This window comes from Aptenodytes forsteri, unplaced genomic scaffold, assembly GCF_000699145.1.
Source record: "Aptenodytes forsteri isolate BGI_AS27 unplaced genomic scaffold, ASM69914v1 Scaffold61, whole genome shotgun sequence".
Lineage (NCBI taxonomy): Eukaryota > Metazoa > Chordata > Aves > Sphenisciformes > Spheniscidae > Aptenodytes > Aptenodytes forsteri.
The window spans coordinates 3,459,160-3,473,126 of NW_008794443.1; the positions used below are offsets into that span (position 1 = coordinate 3,459,160).

At 37.5% G+C, this 13,967-nt stretch overlaps 1 protein-coding gene across 10 annotated transcripts in view; it reads right to left on the reverse strand.

Moving 5' to 3' along the window:
- Positions 1-13,967, reverse strand: part of KIF1B (kinesin family member 1B) — a 94,333-nt gene that overhangs the window by 49,239 nt on the left and 31,127 nt on the right. For 3 of the 10 annotated variants that reach the window (XM_019474726.1, XM_009289643.1, XM_009289637.1), the window contains exons 8-18: positions 13,595-13,672; positions 13,279-13,344; positions 12,504-12,521; positions 10,902-10,977; positions 10,517-10,595; positions 9,815-9,957; positions 8,608-8,649; positions 5,974-6,185; positions 4,817-4,896; positions 3,362-3,437; positions 133-212 (exon numbers count right to left, since the gene is read on the reverse strand). In XM_019474726.1, the coding sequence (XP_019330271.1) occupies positions 133-212; positions 3,362-3,437; positions 4,817-4,896; positions 5,974-6,185; positions 8,608-8,649; positions 9,815-9,957; positions 10,517-10,595; positions 10,902-10,977; positions 12,504-12,521; positions 13,279-13,344; positions 13,595-13,672 (950 nt within the window). The remainder of the gene's footprint in view (positions 1-132; positions 213-3,361; positions 3,438-4,816; positions 4,897-5,973; positions 6,186-8,607; positions 8,650-9,814; positions 9,958-10,516; positions 10,596-10,901; positions 10,978-12,503; positions 12,522-13,278; positions 13,345-13,594; positions 13,673-13,967) is intronic. The other 7 variants (XM_009289645.1, XM_009289642.1, XM_009289646.2 and 4 more) reach the window with 4 other exon arrangements.

Genomic DNA, 13,967 nt, shown 5'->3' on the forward strand with positions numbered 1-13,967 from the left:
AGCAATCTCATGCTTCATTTGTACCTGCAAGTTGAATAGCTCAAGGCACAATTATTATTTACGGTGTCTCCAGCATGGGGATTTAAACAAGCAAAGAAGCAGACTGCAGAGCATATCAGCACCAATCCTCACCTAGTAATACCATCTTTGATGTAGTAAAGCAGACATTCAGACATGAGTGGATCTTCATTAAGGTTTACAAGATGAGGAGTCTGAAAGAAAAAAAAGAAACGTTAATTAAGAACTGAGGACCTACTTTCAGGCTTCTTCCCACAGCTGTGGAGGATGCATATTAATCCAGCAGTTTTGCTATGTATATCGAGGTTATTCCATAATGTATTTTTTCAAATGTAACCTCTTGCAGTACTGAAGAGCATCACAAAGTAACAGCAGAAATACAGCTCAGATTGCTTAGTTATCTATCAAAAGAGGGAATAAAGGCTTCAGCTGGGGGGGGAAAAAAAAAAAAAGATTCCTTGTAAAGTCCCTGTAAACTTTGATAAGGGAAGTCCAACAGCAGAAAAGGTTGCTTCAGTAAAATTTTGAAACTGATGTGGAATCAACTTTGGCTTCTCTTGGGCAATACAGGTCAGGTGATCATTTGGCAAAGTCTGTTAATGTCAAAAGAAAATCTAAAACTATCGACATTCTCTGATACAAACAGCTAAAAACCTCTTCATCTAAAGTTCTTCTAAATTTAAATCCACTACGGTTACTAAACCAACCTTCTTTGGTGAAAAAACCCCATTGGAATCAGCAAACAAGTCACAAGGCCTTGGTGTGAAAATCTAGCCAGTGAGATAGCAGTAAGCACAAGCACAAAAGAAAAGGCAAAAATGGTTAAACAGAATTAAAGAAGAAAGATGATAAAAGAGAAATAAAACTGTTAATAAGCCCCTTGTCCCTTTGTTACCCTCAAATAGAATAAATTTAGCAAAAGGAAATAAATTTGGCTAAGATTCCTTAGGAACATTGCTTCCATCAACTTATTCTAGCTGCAAAAAAGTTTACTTAAGAGAGGTGTTAACAGCACTCAGTTTACAGAAGCTCAGAAATTACCGGATGTTCACAATGAAATTTGTCTTTGAATGAAGAAGTCTGATTGCCAATTGCCCAATGGAAGACTTAACTATAAAGACAGAAAGGGGGGGAAAAAAACAAGACACCTTTTTCACCCCTAAAAATATAAAGAGCACCTAAAACCTGAAGCTGTCCCATGCCGTCATCACTATTCACTGCATTCAGATCAACATTTGGAGCTGTATAAAGCTCTTAAATCACAAGAAAACTGGAGAGAAACCAAATCCCAGACATAGTCAACTGCTGTAACACCACTATGACTTGTACCACTTGGACACTTTGAAAATAATGCTGTACCCTACACATACATGTTTTAGCATCTGAGTTCATTTACTACGTTAAATCAAAGTCTGAATGGGTCTTTCACAGGCAGAGAGCTTTGTAAGAGATAAAGCTCAACAACTTGAAAGATGATGCTAGCAAAACCTCATTCTGAGATCTGTTATTCATCCACTGTCAGTTATGTCTTCAACTTTCTCCTGTACAGCGTTCCTCAAGCATGAGCTGAAGGATTTTCCCTGCTCTCATCTTTGATGACAGCACGATCAATCAAGTTTCCACAATCCATTTCAAGAAGTTTCCTGCCATCAAAGGCAAAACTGGTAGACACAGCAATGATTGCACAATGTGACACACCTTTTAATTCATGAAGTGGGCAAAATTTACCTTAGAGTTCAATTCACAGCTCAGCTGGTAAAAACACAGTGTTGTCCTAGTAGTATATGATTAGATATATACCGGTACCTCAGAAGTATAAAGTCTTTATAAAAAACTTCAAATTTGCTATCTACATCTCCTAAATTTTCACAACAGCAGCCACAGTTACTAGAAGGAGAACTAATGAAACTGAAGTGCAAGGATAGCAAGGAACAGCAGCAGACAGGACTAGATCAGGAGTTTTACTTCTCCTAATAAATCCTATATGGGTAAAAATAAATACTATCTATTACCAAAGCAACTACTTAATCCAGATGGCATTTATACACAAACCTGATCAGCTGAAAATGCACCAAAAGAGTCATCAAAAAGAGCTGAGGGCCTCTGAGGGAAAATCTAAAAGGAGATGAGGATCCATAACATAGAGAACTGTAAAGAACACTCAGCGAATTAGCGTCTTTACAAACCTTAGGCACTTCTGGAGTAGACACCAAAAGCAAACCAGAGTTCTACCTACTCCAAACATAACAGTCTAACACTACTTTAAGGAAAGGATTAAACATTTTAACCAATTCTGCTGTCCTATATTTCTGTACAATGCCTCTAGATAGGTCCCCATTTAACCTTAGACCAAGTTTGTTACACACTTGCACATGCAAGTTACAAGCTAAAATATTAGCCTGTGCTCCTTGTTCAAAGATTTTTGAGATACAAGAAAGTATGTTCTTTTCCTCGTACCTCTTCAATAATTCTGCTTTAACTACATAGATAGCTTCTTTACTAACGTGATCATTTTATATTTATACCATTGATTTATGCCCTTTTCCTGCACAGTTCTGCTTCTTTCAAATTTCAGAAAATAGAACTACTGACACGTACTGAAAGAATTATTCCCCTGCATCCCCTACGTTCAGTGGTTCATTAGATTACAATCCCTTTTTCCAAGGGGAAAAAGGATTAACAAACAAATTCAAGGAAGAGCACCTAAACAAGACTTCAAACTTTTCTGGGTATCTCAAAGAAGAATAGGTAAGAGTACATGAAAGTCACACACAGCTACTGCAGAAAATGGCAACAACAATCTAAGAGGCAGCATTTCTGAGTTGCTACCGAATCAACAAATATGCAAGAAGCTGCAAACACTTCTCCTTGCAGCACAGATTTTTCTAAAGGAAGGTGCAAAAAAGTTGAACCATTTTTTGATATCAGAAGCCTCCCCATGAACTTTTCATGCTGCTCCTATTTCATCATTATATTAGGCTAGCACATGCTTCCCTACTTTAATGACCAATGGAAGTTACCACAGGCAATTCTTTCTGCAGCTCCCTAAAAGCACTAAGTACTACGTTGCATCACTTGCACGAGGAACGGCATCCAACTTCATTATTACGGGCAAAATAATCCTTAGATGTAGAATGTTTTGATAGATTCTAACACTAAAGCTATTTCCAAAAGGCTACTGTAAAAGGAACTTACTACTAAGGGTCCAAACCTCACTTATGTCCTTCTGTATCTTACATGAATACAAGCCCTTCTGTGAATGGTAGCTCCCTCATCACCCTCTCCCCTCCCAGGCTGATCAACCTTTTGGAGACATGATGCAATAGTTATCAATTTTCTCTACCTTTTTAGGTGAGAAGACTCCCAGTGTTCCTCCATCTTCCCGAATGGCAACTCCCATTTCCGCCAACAATGCCTCCCTGAGAGAGAGAAGCAAGATATTTACCATATTTTAGGCTTCTTAGACAAAATAAGGTCTAATGAAAGCCATTAATGAAATACATTAGACTTTCAACCAGCCTATCCACTGACCATACAGCCAGGACTGTCACCACCTCATAACACAATAGAGCAAGTTTCTAAGCTTTAGTCCTAGGGTTTATAGGCCTGCAGAACAGCAACAGCAAAAATTTTACAGAGATTTAACAGCATTTTAGTGCAGTAATGTATCACAAGATAAGTACATTTTAGGACATTACATTCATTGCTTCTTTAAGGAAGGTTAAATTCTGTTCTAAATTTAAATATTTAATTTAGGTAAAAGGAGCTACCACTATTCATTAATTTACAAAGACTTAACTGGCTCTTCCTGATCTAATATAGAAAGTACTCTATCCTTCTTAAGACATAAAAAGGATTGTATTGGGTCAAACTGTTCATGTAACACAGTATTCTTGGCTTTGACAAAGCACAACAGTGACACCAACACAGAAGAATAAGAACATGGCAAACACTGTGATATTTTCCCCAAAGTATTCTCACAGTCTCCCAATTTCTTCCTAAGGAACTTGCAGAATTAATGGTGGCATTTCTTTTAAACAGCTATCCAAAGTGGTTTTGTTGTTGTTTTTTGAGGTTTTATCATTTTTTTTTAAATTCAACTCCTAGCATCATCAACATCATGCAGTAAAGACTTCCACAGCTTACCTATGTATTGTGAGAACTTCCTATTTGTTTCAAATCACCTGTTAGCCTTAAAGTCCCTTGGCTCTGTCAGTGAATAATCAATCTCTATCCACTTGCTTCATATACCTCTCATGATTTTATGGACTGCTCAGTCACACTGTTTCCAGGCAAAGATGTTCCCCTTATACATTTTGTAAGCTTTTAATATTCTAATAAGTAATGCTCTGTTTGGTTGCACCCACTTTCTGGCAATTATTCAGTATCTGTCTTTTTGCTCTAAGACACAATTCAAACCAAAGCTGGAAAGCTGCACCTGTTTCATAATTTTAGATACTCCAGTACTAAAAACTTAATCTTTTCTGCTTAACTTTAGGGCCAGAATTTTTGGAATATAAGAGAATGATGGAAGAGGGAAGAAAGAGATCGGGACTCCATGCTGCTCCACCACAGAAGCCAATGTAGCAGCTTAGAACCTTACCTGAATTACAAGGGTAAACACTTTAACTGTAGGAAATATAGGAAAGAATACGTCTTTCAGCATTGCCCCCGAGCAATAATACACTAAGCACTATTCTGCTGTTTCATTGCTTTTGAACAGAGTAACATTCTCCATTTTCCACACTTCTTTGTTTTTTAGAGACCATTCACATCTACAACACTTCTGATTCCTGACCTTTCCATCCTAATGGCCTCAGTTTTCCTCAGCTTCTCTTCCCATGTTTCATTCAGCTCTGCAATGATCTTCTCAGATTCCTGTGTGAAAATCCCAGAAGCTGTTTTACAATTCTTCTCAAAGTTCTTTACATAATACACAAAGCAATTGAAGTTTGTGTTCAGCTCTAGACCTCAAATTAATTTTGGATATAAAAAGTACTCTCAGCACTTCAAAACTCTTGTCTTCCTTAGTTTTTAAAAGGGTAAATAGCCTTGAAGGCAAGCTGAGAAGAAAAGACAACTTCATATCTAACCACAGTCAGACTTTAATTTGAACCACCTAATTTTTTTTTTTTTTTGTCTGATTTACAGACATCATTCAGTAACTGGATGCCAAGGAACTGCAGAGACCACACTGTTATTTCCGTGGCAACAGCGGGTTTCCAATAGGAAAGGGATATGCAGTGTGTGTTCCAGCCCATTCCAATCCCTGTGGCACTGTCTCAGGGACAAGACATGAGAATGAAGCACAGATTCAACACAGCCAGCTCTCCCCACTCATCCACCCATGGAGATTGGGGGGGGGCTTTCATAAAAATTAAGAAATACTTCACTGTAATGCACTTTTGATGCGGTTCAATTCTATGCAGAATTGGGACAAGGCCGCTATTGTCTGGATAAAGCATGCTATTCTGTGTGCTTCACATTTTAATCTGTGGGGGCTGGGCGAATACAACAGTGGCAGGATTATTCTTCCTCCTTTTTTCAACTTTGGGGTAATTTGGTTTTCTGAAAGCTGAGTGCATTTGCTAGTCAGACTTTGTCCACACTAGTGCTGACCAGGCCTCCTGAAGTCTATACTCATGATCAAATTTTCCATAATTACAACTGCATCAGAGGACCTGTAAACAAGAATCAAGATTTTCATTTATAATTTAGTTGTAGCTCCAGGCTACAATTAAACCTAAATAATCCTAACAGGAAGGCTGTGCATGAACCCAGTTTCTAGCCCACTGCAGTTAAGTGCCCTTTTTAAGGTGCAAGTGGGTTTCAGACAACTTCCTACAGAAACAGTAGCATACTGCATGTATTCATGAAGGAAAGTTCTCCCGGGTTCACTGCTATTTAGCCTTGGAAAAGACCAAAATAACCTCCTTACTCTACAGTGATACCTACCTTCAAACGTTCAATTGCCTCTTCTCCTCCAGGTGTTGACATGATTCTTTCCTGTATACTGGACACAGATGTTAAGCCCACCTGACTACTGAGAGAGCAGGAGGATGGAGATGCAGTGAGGGACCCCATGGAGGCTGTGGAAAAATTGCCAGGACGTTGATTCTCGGAGGCTAGCAAGTACCTATGTTTATTGTTCTGAAAATCTTTCAAATCTGGGAGAGAGACACACAGACAGAGGGAAGGCAGAAAGACGGGAAAAAGGAAAATAGGAAGAGGGAAGGAAGAAGAAAAAGGAAAGGAAGGAAATACCAGTGTAAGAGGAAAGCATTTAAGCAGCAACAAGACAAGTTTTGTAATTTTTAGATGGCAGTTCTGAAATAAATCTTTAATATTAGTATCCATAACATAACTCAGTTCAGACCCTGAGGATTATTAGTAAGGACTGCATCATAAACCATTTTGATCAAAAAAGCTTGAAAAAATAAATTATACACTTGCCAAAAAATAAACCATCCTATTCCTAACTGAATACTAAACTGAGCACCATGGAGCTCAGACCAGGAGCGGATTCAGTTCCTCATGAGATTAGTGACATTTTGAGCTGAAGTCTGAATAGACACCAACCTCTTAAACTCAGCAAAACATACTCTTCCAGGCTCCTTTAATCTAAAAATGATGGTTAAGAAAATCTTTATCACAGCAGCGGTTCTGCTGCTGAACCACCCAGACCACAAGGACAAAGAACTACTCCTCCTTCAATTCTCACAGGAGAGTATGTAAATCACCTGTCAGTCCGTGACAGGGAGAAGAGAACACAAGTTCACAATAACATTGCTATGTTACTTCTTGGCCCTCCTTATCTGAAAAATGGAAATCTAAGATACCTGATCAGTGAAATATCTGATAAGGCTCTCATAGTTCAGAAGGTGCTTTAAAGCTTTTTGGTCTTAGTTTAGATGAGGAAGGCCTTAAAAACCCACAAAATTTCATAAGGCAGCTTTTGTAGCCTGAAAACCTGAGGGCCTGAAAGATGCCTCCTTGAAAGACAGAAAACACAGAAAAGGTGCATGAATGATTTAAGAACAAATATCCAAAGGCAATTTATTTTAATCTAACTTAGCTTCTCAGATATGTCTGTAAACCATATCCTCAGAATAATCACACACCAAAAACCAAGTCTTCTAACATGGAAATATCAGACAACTAAATAGCTCAGTTTTAATAATTTTGATAGGTTTAAATTCTATTTCAGAAACAAATCCTTTAAAATAAGTATCCTTAGGAAAGAAACAGGTCAAATCAGACCTTGCAAGTTATAAACAAGGGCTTCGCACTTACAAAAATGAGATGCTCACCCAGACATTGCACAAATTTCCATGTCCTCCTACATCGCCTCTACTCCTATCCTGAACAATTCTGCTATTGTCAGCCTTATGCCCTAGTCCACTCCACATTCAACCTGCTGTTTCAGCCTCATGAAACTGATCAAGTCAGTTTGAAAACCACCATCTGCAAATACAGGAAGCAGGGGTGGAAGTTTAACAGAAGAGAAGCAGGTTAAGGAAAGGGAATGCCATCAGGATGAGGAAAGCAGGCATGACAGAGCAGGGAGGATGAAGTCTCGAAAGGCCAATAGACACATGCACTCCTGAAGACAAAGTGGCACTTGCAATAGCTTTCACAGTTGCTGTGACCACAGAGAACCAAACCCCTCAACATCATGCACGCTTCTCCTGGAGGCTGCAGCTTTCACACAGATGACATATGCACACGCTGGAAGCAGCATCAGAACATAAGACAAGGCCAGGATGAGTCTTTACACCACCAGTAGCTTTAATTTTAGGAAATTTCAGACAGATCTCTTCCAGTTGATATTGTTTGAGTGAGGGTGAAGACAACTGACTGAAAGAGTTTAAAAAGTCTACCAACCCAAAATTTACATAGAATACATTTCTCTTGCAATGGACTACGTATATTTCCCTTTCATAGAAGCAAACAGTAGAATAGAAATAAAATGCTATTTGCTGACTGTTTTTAACCCTATTAAGTTCATCATTTGCAACCAAGCATTTGAGCTCAAATAAGAGACCTTCATCAGTATAAGATGTCCAACTTTTTTTTTTTTTTTTTTTTTTAAAAATTTTTTAAAGGACTATACAAAATAAATAAATCTCAATCTCCAGGAGGAACTGGTAACATTTCACCTTGAGTTAATCAATTGACACATTTAAAACAAATACTTCTAGGTGGAAAAGAGATGTTAAAAGGACAGGAAGCTAGGTGAGCAGAAGCTGTTTCAACTGAGTAACTTGAGAAAGATTTGAGAAAAAGATTTTCTAGTTTGAATCTAAACTGTTGGCTGTCATGAAAATGGACTAAAAGAATTACCACTCTCCCTTCTATATTCTGCCAGAAAGAAAGCGATGAACATATGTTGCATTTTAAACTTTGCACTTTTTTTGACTGTCAACTTAATCTAAGAAATGCTGATTAAGCTAGTTTTCATGAAACTGCATTGCATTCCACAGTGAGTGTTCTGTCTGGGATTTCCCTGTGAGAAATGCTGGCATGCAAAGCTCAGTTAAAAGCTGACCCAGAGAAAGCAGGTTAAAAAGAGAACCACACAATACACACATTTGCCTCCACTTCCAGAGTATTCATCTCCCATTGGATCAACTGAAAGGAAGCAGGAGGGAAAATACAAGAAGGATCAAAATTGAAGGTTCACCAGTGACACAGGAAGGGAAGAGAATACTATATGATCTTTAAAGAAACAAAACACAATTTTCAGTAACACATAGTTTTTTCAGTTTAGATTTAGAACCAGACTGTACCAAGCATGAAAACACCTGCATTTCATTGTCTTCTGGACCCTTTATCTTGAAAACAAGCAAACAAAACAGTAAATACATTTTAAACATCTTTAAGCATTCTGTGACTAAGTGAGGACTTCTGTTTCACAGGCAGACAGCTCTGACAAATCAGAAACTGGTGCAACATTCACTTTTTTTTTTTTTTTGTAAGTCAAAGAATCTTTTAATCCACTGGAATACACTCTGTGTTTTTATGGGCATCTCCTTCACTAGGAATTAAATCACTGTTCATATTATAAAAGAATGTAGCAGCTAAAATTTTACTTTATTTGCCTTGCTTGGAATGAAGACAAGGAAATAATTCAGGCACAAGTTTATTGTGGTGCCTTAAGAGGTTTCTGGCAAAGCAAAATCAGTACAATACTGCTCTGCCAACCTAACTTAAGATCTCGCCCCAAAAGAATTCATTATTTATTCACATGCTGCTGTTTCCTAGTGAGTTATTTTGAGATGACAAATGGTTTGTCACTCAGGACACTGTCTAACAGGAATTAGCCATCATTTTCTTTCCTGAGCAAGGATGGCATTGAAGCCAGGTATCAAGTAAAAACCTTAACCCTTTAAGGAGGAAGAAAAGATGCTTTCTTTCTCAGTATGAAATTAAGTTTCTATATCTCAACTATCCTCCTTTTATTGGCAGCCAGACAAAAAGCCCTCCATAACTCACCAGGGCAACTCTTGAATGTGTAAGTTCTATTACAAAAAATCATTTCTACAGTAATAGGAAACTCAATCTCCAATATTTTTCCTTGAGAGTTTGAAGGTGGCCTGTCAACTCTACAAAAAATCCTAGGATGGGTTGTTTGAAGACAGAAGAGGCTACCATTTCTAAAACCATGTTCAAAACGTAATATCAGCACCTACATTTAACTTCCATGTTTTAAACCCCTTTCTCTCACAGGCCCGGCTCTCCCTCCTCCATAAGAGAGACCAACCTCAAGATGGTAAGGTCTGTTTAATCCACTTACTGTCAATAATATCTCCCAGCCCTTGGGCACGCAGGAGATCCTTAAGCCTCGTCACCTCCTCCTTCAGCTCACGCACCAGCTTGGCATTGGGATCTTCATTGATAACAGCATTGCATTTAATCTGTTTTGCACGATCAGCATATCTGGAACCAGACCAAAAAATAAAACCTTATAATGAACATATAAGTGCTTATCTGTAACACAGGAATGCAGCAATATAGGAGACATTTAGCTTGCAGCTGTATGTCAGAAGAGAATCCTAGATTATATTCAATCAGTGCTTTTGAATTCTTACTTAATACAGGGTATTGCTGCAAAAAAGACAAGTCCTATTCAAGATGGATTAACAAGGTGCACCATATGTACAACAGACAACATGTTTTTCTCTTTTTTCTTTATTCAGTGCTTTGAAGCCTCAGCTTGACTAATATACTCAATTTTAGGGACCACACTGGAAAAGAACATACAAACACGAGAAGATGAGTTTGATTTTTCAAGTTAAGAGTAGGCAATAAATCCCTAGCTCCCTATTCACATACAATCGATTGGTTTTCCTCGTTCAGGGTAACTGAGTTCTTGCCAGTATAGAGTCTTCCCCCGTACAGATTTTCTCAAAGTATAACCACCTGAAGGTTTGAAGGATAGAATGTGGTCATTACAGCTAACAGCTACCCATATCCATCTCAGATAAGAAGAAAGTACCTTAAAGTGCTCAAAGTTTCATCGTAGTTTATGTCTGCCGGACTCAAAGCAGCAACCATCGCAGTTCTGGAGTTACCGCCTATAATGAACAGGCAAGATTTTAGATGAAACTACAGTGCACAGTCTAGGCACTAATTACCTACTAAATATCAGTATTTTCAATAAATTATAGAATTCAATTATATTCTACATTACTAAGGAACATACAAAAATCATAGGAAAGAGAGCTGTAACTTTAACAAAGGGTGGAACTATATGACTCAGATTTGACTACTAAAAATATTTAACCTTATACTTGAGACAAATTTAAGTTAAGAGAGTTAAAAGCAGTCAGAAAATTTAGTGAGAACCTCTTTCCATATTGGCACAGGCAAACCTGCCATACCTAGATTTTCTCGAAGAAGCCATGTAAGTACAGAATCCCTGTACGGTATAAAGTCTGTCTTCTTCTTTTTTTTACTCTACAAAAAAAGAACACACTACTGAAAAATAGACATTGAATGGAAAATTCATGCTTAAGACAAAAATTATAGTATAGGTATTAAAAGAACCATGACAGCATACACATATGCTATCTAAACAGAAGGGTGGCTCATCCTCAGTTGTACAACTGACTACCGAGTTTGATATTAAATAACATGCAACGTATTCAGACATCTAAACAGAAGATAAATAGTCCAGAGAATTCCCTTGAAGCACTACCTTCAGAAAGATTTTTCTGTGTATGAAGAATATCTTTCTGACATTTAAATTCTGTGTTCTAACACCATTCCAAGAGAATTTAAGCAGTAAACCTTAGTCGTTCAGGGGAAGATTCAATTTTCCTTTGCTAGAAAAGTTACAGCTTTTTAGAGCAGTCAAAAGTCCATTTACAGGAGATTCCACAGCTACAGAGATACAGGTGCACATGTGAAAGGACAACAAGCCAATCTTCCTGTGTTTCTGTAAGCAGTTATTAGGAAACTTGAGGACAGAAAAGATGAAAGTACTTGGGCACTGAAATTAGAAAGATGAGTAGAAAGGAGTTAGTTTTAGGGGGGGGTTGTATGTTTTTATTTTGGGTTTGTTTTTAAAAAAAAAAAAAGACAACAACACTTAATACGCTACTCAAACCAAAGCATAAGGCCACAAGACAGGTGCCCAAGTATCTAAATACTCTGTCCCAAAATCAGTAGTGATAAATGTAGAACTTCTGCACAAGAGAAGAGGGCCTTCTCACTACCTTTGGCATACTTCCCTCCAAATTTCATTGTAAAGGCTTTCCCTAGCTTCTTTATTTGGTCTAAAAGAAACAATGTTTAACTTCAAAAGCTCTATAGCAGAATGTGAATCCTGGGTCATCCGTTTACTTACACAAATCATTAGTAGGCAAACATCTTACTTCAAGAGATGCCAAAAGTTTAATTCCACACAACATTTAACACAGGATATGGCTTTGCAATAAAAGGCCTGATTATAATTTGTGTGAAACTCCTCTTAACGCTCAAGAGGTGCTTAAAATGTGTTAGTCTTGCAATAGTTCTATTGTCCCTTGCCAAAGGTGAGTAACCTTACAAAGGACAAGTAAAATTACTAAGGGCAGGTAAGCATCAGATGCTAAAGCTGAAGACTAGAATTGACTATCACCTACAATCCATCATATGGGGTAAAGAAAAAAGCATGGAGAGTAGAAGCATGAAAGCAAAGTTACCCCTACTAAAAGTAAATATTCCCAAGGTAAGTCACTAAATCAGGAGCAGGGATGTAATAAAAGAATATTCCTAAATATACTTAAATGTGAACTTTTCATTAACTTATCCCCAACCTTAGAACATTTTGAAATTTTAGTACTGATAATTCTCAGGCTTCATGACTATAATTTATAGTCACAGGAATTTCTCAAAGACCTGGCATAAAAGATCCCTGCTCTTTGATTCCAAAGTGAAGAGAATCAAGTCTTACACTCAGCCAAAAAAGACAACATCCACTACTACTCAGACCATCATACCTTGTTGGTGCAGTTATCCTAAGTTGAAAGCATTAAAGAAAGAGGAAGAAGATATAAGATGAGCTTCTTAACAGAGCTTTATATGTAATTTCCATGTTATCTTGGATAGTATATTCGTTTCTTGAGAAGCCCAGTGAATGAGAATAGTTTTCATTAAACAAAAATCTGAAAAGCACTTAAGTCTGCGCAAGCTGTTGAGAACTCACTTTTAAAAGGAACAGCAATAATTTACTTGGGTTTTTTTTTTAAATATTAGTTGAGTCTAAAAGTAAAAGACAAAGTACTTTTCTAAACCTACAACATTACGTTTGGATCAACATATACTCACTTAACACATTATTAAGTCTTGCCATTGCAAAAAAAGCCAGTGATAATCAAACTATTATGCTGGTATTTCTAAAATTTTTTAACAACAAAGCTGCAGTTAGTTTTCTAAAATTATTCTTTCAAATAAAAATAAAATTACTGCTCTGCAGAACTAAAAGCTTGCTATGTGAACATGTCTTCTAGACAAACGCAGGCTTCTTTTGCAAGGCTTCTTCACGGCTAAATAAACCAATGCTTCAGTCTATCAACAAATAAAAGTTTCTACCAGCCTGCATGACATTCACAGAATACTATCAACACTATTCATCTATCAAAATACACACAGCTCATTTGGCTGAGAATGCTAGGCCAAGAACAGTGAATGATTCTGCTGTACTCCATGGTTTTTACTGTCTCAGTTTTACTAGCTACAGAAAGGTTGTTGCAGGTAAGTAAATGCTGTACTTACCACTTCGGCCAATGCTGAAATAACTTTGCCCAGAGTTGTGAGAGACTTGTTTATATTTGCTCCTTCCTGAGAAAACAGAATCCAGTATTATATAGTAATTAAAATTGTTCAACCATGAACCTCTGTAGACTAAACGAGCCAAATGTCACATCCATGATCGGGCAGGGGGTGAGGGGAAGTCTTCAGTTTTGCAACTATTTTTTCCGTAGTTATAATAGCAATCCTTTCTTTTCCTCATTATTTGTCAAGCAAAGACTCCACATGGTGCTTGTGCACCCACTTCTCTTTCTTTCCCCATACATCAATGGCCCAATACCTTTAATCGGGTTCCTTTGGCACCAGTTGAATCAGCTCGCTCACTCCCAGCTAGATCCACAAGGCTAATCTTGCTGACCTGAAAAGAGAAAGCACATTAACAACGAGAAATAGTTCTTGGTGAACTAGAGTAAGAACAAAACTTCAAAGAATTCTATGGCATGAGAACTCTAATGTCTAAAAAAATCACTGTAGTGTGCTTAAAACTACAGTCAAACAAAGTTTTCACAAGCAATTAGCTTGATGCTGTTATCTTATGGATAAGAAGTGTCTAGGATTATGCTCTAAGTATCACTATACTCTAAATTACCTAAAAAAAAAAGAGAATGAGGTCTCACATGAGTAGAGCAGAACAGAAGTCAAAAGAAATTAAG